The sequence below is a fragment of the Elephantulus edwardii genome, unplaced genomic scaffold (assembly GCF_000299155.1).
Source record: "Elephantulus edwardii isolate Elephantulus edwardi_28Jun2011 unplaced genomic scaffold, EleEdw1.0 scaffold00051, whole genome shotgun sequence".
NCBI classification, from domain to species: domain Eukaryota; kingdom Metazoa; phylum Chordata; class Mammalia; order Macroscelidea; family Macroscelididae; genus Elephantulus; species Elephantulus edwardii.
The window spans coordinates 13,210,607-13,217,730 of NW_006399801.1; the positions used below are offsets into that span (position 1 = coordinate 13,210,607).

The 7,124-nt window shown below is 42.8% G+C and overlaps 1 protein-coding gene across 1 annotated transcript in view; it reads right to left on the reverse strand.

The window, feature by feature from the left end:
- Window positions 1-7,124, reverse strand: part of IFNGR2 (interferon gamma receptor 2 (interferon gamma transducer 1)) — a 52,282-nt gene that overhangs the window by 39,119 nt on the left and 6,039 nt on the right. Inside the window, exon 2 of the mRNA XM_006886790.1 lies at window positions 3,259-3,391. Coding sequence (XP_006886852.1) covers window positions 3,259-3,391 — 133 coding nt within the window. The remainder of the gene's footprint in view (window positions 1-3,258; window positions 3,392-7,124) is intronic.

Here is a 7,124-nt window from a genome sequence, read left to right on the forward strand (position 1 = left end):
AGAGGGCCTTCCCTTACTGCGCTGTCCCTCCACCCTACCAAGCATGTAGCTATTAGAGATGTGAATCAAAACAAGTTATCAACTTACCCCACCATCAACAGGAAAGGTCAATTAGATGATAAACAACAAATGCTGGCAAGGTGTGGAGAGAATAGGGAACTCTCCTCTACTGTTAATGGGACTAGAAAAGGGTATAATCACTATAGTAGGCAATTTGGGACTTCCTTAGAAAGCTGGGAAGAGAAATACCATAGACTAAAGCAATCGCACCATTAGATTTATATATTCAGACATAATAAGGTCTTTAATACAAACAGATATATGTATGTTCATGTTCACTGCAGCATTATTTACAATAGCAAATACATAAAAATAACCCAGGTGTCTACCAACAAGCAAATATATAATCTATGCCACAGTTACACAATGGAGAACTATACAGCCATAAAGAATGATAAAGAGTTCAGTATTGGCTCTTAATGTGAGCAGACTGCCTCATCACAATACACCATCAGGGCGCCTCCTCATAAAAACATTTATTTTTTTCCTTTGAAAAGGAAATTAGTGGACACAGGTGGCCTCCCAACCAGCTGAGAAAGAGGTGCTCTGGTGGCACTGTAAGCTAAGCTTGGGATGCTAACGAAAGGTTCTTGGTTTGAACCCACTAGCTGCTCCTCAAGAGAAAGATGAAGCCTTTTAACAACCTCAGAAACCCTATGGTGCAGGTTTACCCAGTCCGACAGGGTGCCTATGAAATGGGTCCCATTTCTTTATAGTCAAAAGATGAATTACACTGGGAAAAATCTGCTGTCAGCAACCTCTCCAGAGTACTGAAAAGCAATAATGGCAGTCTAGAGACGAAGGTTTGCTTGATCCAGGTCATGGTCTTTGCAAATACTTGTTATGCATCAGAGAGCTAGACAATGACTTAGGATGATGGAAGAAGAATCAATGCCTTTGAGTTGTGGTGCTGGAGAAGAGTACTGAACATACCATGGACCATCAAGAAAACAGACAGATCTGTGTTGGAGAGGATGAAACTAAGTTTCTCTTTGGAGGCTAGGATTTTGAAGCTCTGTTTCACATACTTTGGGCATGTGGCCAGGAGGGACTGGTCCTTGGAGAAGGAGGACATCATGGTCAGAAGGGTGGAGGGACAGCACAGGAGAGGAAGTTCCTGGATGAGATGGATTGATACAGTGACTAGGGCAAAGGGGATAGGTGTGTCAGAGTCAGTGAGACTGGCTTAGGACAGGGCAGACTTCTGTTGTGTTGTTGTACATAGGGTCTCTATGAGTCGCAGGTGACTCAACAGCACATAACAACAACAAAAACAATCCTAAGCAGACTACCTAACACCTATCACATTCTAGTTTAGTGCTCATTTAATATATACCTGTTTTTGTCTCTTCTGCTTCTGTGGAGAGGTTTCCTGGGATGGGAGCTGATTTTGTTTTTAATTCTATTTCCCCAACACAGCAAATTATATTGCTGGTCCTAGTCATCATATTATTTACTACATATGATCATAACGGTAAATTGTAATTACTTGGGAAACAGCTTGTAAGATATATGTGATTAAGAGAGGATCCCCAGGCTCCATTTTAGCATCGGTATATATTAAATATTATCACACGTTTAAAAGTAAAAAGCAAGTAATTTGGAAACTCACTCTAACAAATCAACTGACTGTAATTTTGCCATGCCCCTTTCCCGTTTTTTGCCATAAACACAGCTCATATTTTACAGCTGCAATCACCATCAGAAGGCACATAATTATCTTTTTTTAGTGGTTGTCTGAAATAATGATGCTGTTAGGTGCCACCATGTCAACTTCAGCTCATGATGACCCAATGAACCACAGACCAAAACCCCGCCACTACCTTGCAAAGTTAACTCAACGGTAACTGGCTGGTGTCAGGCGCCATCAAGTTTGTTCTGACCTTACATGCAGCAGAATGAAACACTGCCTGGTCTGTGCCAGCTTCAGAATCTTTGCTCTATTTCAGCCCAATGATGCAGCCGCTGTGCTAATCCATCTTGTTGAAGGTCTTCCTCTGACTTTACTAATCATGCCAGCTGGGCCAACTTTTTGTTGACCGGTCTAGTCCATCCTGGTAACACTTCTAACGGATATGAGATGAAGTTTTGCCACCTTCCTTTCTAAGGAGCATCCTGGCTGTGTACTTTCCATTCAGTATTCTCCACCAATACCATATTTCAAAGGCATCAATTCTTCTTCAACCATTCTTATTCATTGTTCGACATAGGTATGCACATCAAGTGACTGAAAAATACCATGGCTTGGAACAAGTGTTCCTACTCCTGAAAGGGATGTCTTTGCATTTGAACATGTTAAAGAGATCTTTTGCAGATGTGCCCAATGCAGTAATGTCTAATTTGATTTCTTGACTGCTGCTTCATGAGGGCTGATTCTGGACCCAAGAAAACTGAAATTCATGACAACTTCAATTTTTTCTACATCTATTATGATGATGTTTATTGGTTCAGATGTTGATTTTTTTCTCTTGATGTTGAGATGTAATTCATATTGAAGACTGTAGTCTTTAATCTTTATCAGTAAGTGCTTCAAGTTTGCATCTCTTTAAACAAGTATGGTTGTTTTATCTAGATAACATAGGATAGCTATAAGTCCTTCTCCAACCCTCATGCTGAGTTCTTCTTCATACAGTCCAGTTTCCCAAATTAACTGCTCAGCATACAGACTGAGTAAGTATGGAGAAAAGATACAACCTTAACTCACCTTTTTCCTGATTTTAAACCACGCAGTGTCCCCTTATTCTAATGAACAACTGCCTCTTGGTCCACATGCAGGTTCCACACAAGCACAATTAAGTGCTCCCAATCTTTATTAATAATGTTATCCAAAACTTGTTATTAATGACAAAGTTGGATGCTTTTACACAGTCAATAAAAGATAGTTAAACATATTTCTGGTATTCTAACACCTCTTGGCCATCTGTCAGTTTGTTCTACTGTGGAGGCTGATGTGTTGCTGTGATGCTGGTCTTTCAGACACCAGCGGGGTCACCCAGGGTGGACAGCCTTCAGTGGAGCTTCCACATTAATAATGAATAGGAAGAAGGACGTGGCAATCTACTTCTGAAAACGTGGCCAGTAAAAACCTTACAGACAGCAGCACCAACTGGTTAATAGGCAGTAACAGCTAGCTGTCCTAGAGTTCCGGGATGACTCCCCCCAAATCCCAGCCAAGATGCCAACAGACAATGGACTTACAATTTATACTCCACTCTGTAGGTCACCAGCCTTGTGTCGTTGGCCAGGGACACTGGTTCCCAGGTCAGAACTTGTTCTGTGTTGTACAGGCGAATCTTTGGGTTTTTAGGGACAGGCAGCTGTGAAACAGAGTCTTGAGAGAGACAGAGAAAGAATCAGAGAAAGGAGACAGGAGAGAAAGGGAGGGTAAAAAGTTAAACGTTAATTAACGAGAATGATGCAACTAAAACTAGATAATAAAACTTGCTTTGTTTTAACAACAACAAAAAAATTTAAATGCACACACCAAAGTCACTTATAAATCAATTTCTCTCAAGATAAAATTTGCTTTAACAAATTCTGGGGTTGGGCATGACCCCTACCTGATCGATAACACAAAGATGGTGCTACTGACATCTTTCTCTCTCCCTCGTGTTGAGTTGGAAATGACTCAAGGCTGACCCTTCATTGGCTTTCTGAGACTGTACATCCCATGGTAGGATACTGGCCATCTTTCTCCCGTTGGTTTGAGCCACCAGAGAGGTCTGACATTTGGATAAACTGCACACCTTCCTACAGGTGGTGGCATCAGAGCTCCCTGGTACACATACAGTTGTCTTAAAGGTTGTCTCTGGATTCCAAGCAGCCAAGCCTGCGAGGATGAGAACTGCACCCAGAGGCAACATCATGCAGTGTGCTACACTACACAGGTGCTACATTCATCTAGTGTGATGGCACTGTGCACACGATGCCCTCATAAAGATGGCAAACGAATCAGACATGGACAAAATACAGCCTGGACCGGTTCCACAGGAAGCCAGTCCTTTGGCTTAAAAGCTATTTGAGGGGAGTTCTGGTGGCCTAGTGGCAAGGAGCTGCAACTACAATGCCAGAGGAGCACAGTTCGAATCCACCAGATGCTCTGCTGAGCAAGGAGGGACAATCTCCTCCTGTACCAGTCAGATCTGATCTGACGGTACACCCACACAAAAATAATAAAATAAAAAAAATAAAAATTAAAAAAGCTATTTGAGTGCAAAGACGACCGACTTTGTAATGAAGTCCAGGGACCTGATGTCCCTCCTGCAGCCAGTTTTATTCAGAGGCTACAGATTTCGCACTATAGCAAACACAAGGTAGATTTCATCTGGGATTAGAGGAGATGATTAGATGTGTTCCATGACTTTAGCCTTTCAGCTTAGCTGGGACTAAGGAGGAGAAAGGATGGTTTGCTTCAGAGCCTGAAGATTCTGGGTCAAATGGGTCTTGGGTGCCTCATGAGAACAGAAGTGTTTCTCAAGGACTACTGGCATCTGTATGGAGCTACACCTTAAATAAATATTCCCAGGCTGCCTCCACCATCCTGGAAGAGCTGTAGTACCAACAAGACTCTCAACGGATCCTTACACACACTAAGTTTGGTAACTGTTGTTGATTGCCTTTGAGTCTAGCACGACTCATAGTGACCCCATGAACAAAAGGCCTGAAGCCCCTCTACCACCATAGACATTTATCAAAGCTCACAGTTTCTGGAGGCATGTTATTTAGGAAGTGGATGCCACTCCTGCTTCCAAGTTTGTTAACTAGAAACTGTGAAATAACACTTTGTGTGGAACAACCATCAATATCACAATCCCATTCCACAAGTGACCTGGGAAGAAATCACCTCGAGCCACCCACCCTCGTGCTGTTAGGGACCACAGTCAAAGTCCCAAACCTTTCTCCAGAAAGAAAACACTATCATCATGACACCTTCTCTGAGACTGAATGATTAATGAGAAACACACAGAGAGTGGAAAGAATACTCTGAAAAACATACTGTTCCAGACATCAAAGCAGCAAATTCAAACCACATGTTTTCAGTAAGTGCATCCAACCCAGAGGTGCCTGCAGCCAGGTACACAGCCCTTCTTCATGATGCCTAACTTGGAATTCGAGGGAGCTCTGGTAGTCCAGTGGGTAAGAAGCTGTGCTGCCAACCCAAACACACGCCGTTCAAATCTACCAGCTGCTCTGAGCGAGAAAGATCTCACGTCCTATTTCCAGTCTTCAAAAAAATCCACTGGAGGGTCAGCTATCAGCCAGTTTTGCATCAATAGCACGTAACAACAACTACAACCTGGAGTCTGGAGTGAACTGATAGTTCACAGAATGCATATCTCTTCTATATCTAAGAGCTCTGGCTGTCTTCCATTCAGGATCTTTATTCAACCAGACAACTAACACCTCCTCTGACTCCCACCAGGCCTCTCTAGAAGTGTTGGATGCAGGCTGGTAGACCAGCAGCTCAGGTTAGAAGCCGTTCTTGGGCCTCCAACACTGTGGCTGTGGAGAAGCAGCTGATGCCTCAATTGAACTGAAGGCTGGTTTCTAGGGAGGAGGCGCAGCTCCTGGGGGTGGGGAATGGTTATAGCTGGGCACCTATCAAAGAATCTCACAGGACTCTTCTCAACCCCTGTGTTAGTTCCCCACTGCAGTTGAAAAAACCAACAACCACCAAGCAAAAAACCAACCAAATAACCATACACAAATAAAACTGGTGAGGTAAAAAAAATGCCAAACCACTAACAAACCAAAACAACAAACAAAAACCAGTTGCTGCTGCGTAGACACAGACTGGCGTTTCAGAGTCAAACTGTGCTCACAGGGTTTTCAATGATGAGTCCTTCTGAAAGTAGCTCAGTGAACCTCTTTTAAGGCATTTATGGGTGGACTTGACCTGCCAACCTTTGGGTTAGCAGTTGGCAGGATAACCATTTGCAGTACATGGTTTAAAACAATATAACTCTCCTCCAAGAACCTCCAGAAGGAACATGTACATGACCTCTTTCTTTTATCCCAGTATGACCTACCAAACTATTAATAAATCTATGTTGTAAGCCACCAAGTTTGTGATAATTTGTTACAAAAGAGGGAACTAATACAGTCATTACAAGGTCATACTCAGGATGTTAAAGACTCTATAGGCAAAAGTAAAAGCGTACAATCCTTGTTGTTGTTATGTGCCATCGCATCACCTGCAACTCATAGTGATGCTAAGTACAACAGCCCTAACCCCTGCTCTATCCTGTGCTAATCTTATTGTCTCTGACAAACTTACTCCCATTACCCCAGTCACTAAATCAATCTATCTCATGGAGATAGATTTCTCTCCTGCGCTGTAACTCCACCTTCCCAAGCATGACATCCCTCTCCAAGGACTGATCTCTCCTTGCAACATGCCCAAAGTATGTCAGAAGAAGCTTCAGAATCCTTGACTCCAAGGAGCAGACTGTTTTAACCCTCTTCAGGATCAATCTGTTTGTTTTCCTAGCAGTCCATGCATGGTACATTCAATACTCTTCTCCAGCACCACAGCTCAAAGGCATCAATTCTCCTTCTATCATCCCTAGTCATTGTCCAGCTTTCTAATGCATAACAACTAATTCCTTAGTAAGGTACTAAAAGCCTTACTCTACCTCCTCTCCTTGGTCTTGGGAAATGAGTCTTAATTGGTTGGTAATAAAAGATAACCAAGGCTTAACCTATATAAAATGTGTCTTCTGCACCTCACATCTACAACTCCTTTTTGCCCTAATCCACTATCTCCAATCCATTTGGATTTAAGTCTTTGGAAATTTATATACATTTAGAATAGGCTATTCAGGCTCTTAACACTCACATAATTGTTGTTGTTATGTGCTGTTGAGTCGTTTCCGGCTAGCGACCCTATGTACAACAGCCCTAAACCCTGCTCTATTTTGTGCCAGTTGCACTGCCTCTGACACACCCATCCCGATTACCACAGTCACTAAATCATCCACCTCATAGAGGGTCTTCCCCTCCTGCGCTGTCCCTCCACCCTCCCAAGCATGATGTCCCTCTCCAAGGACCTGTCCCTCCTTACA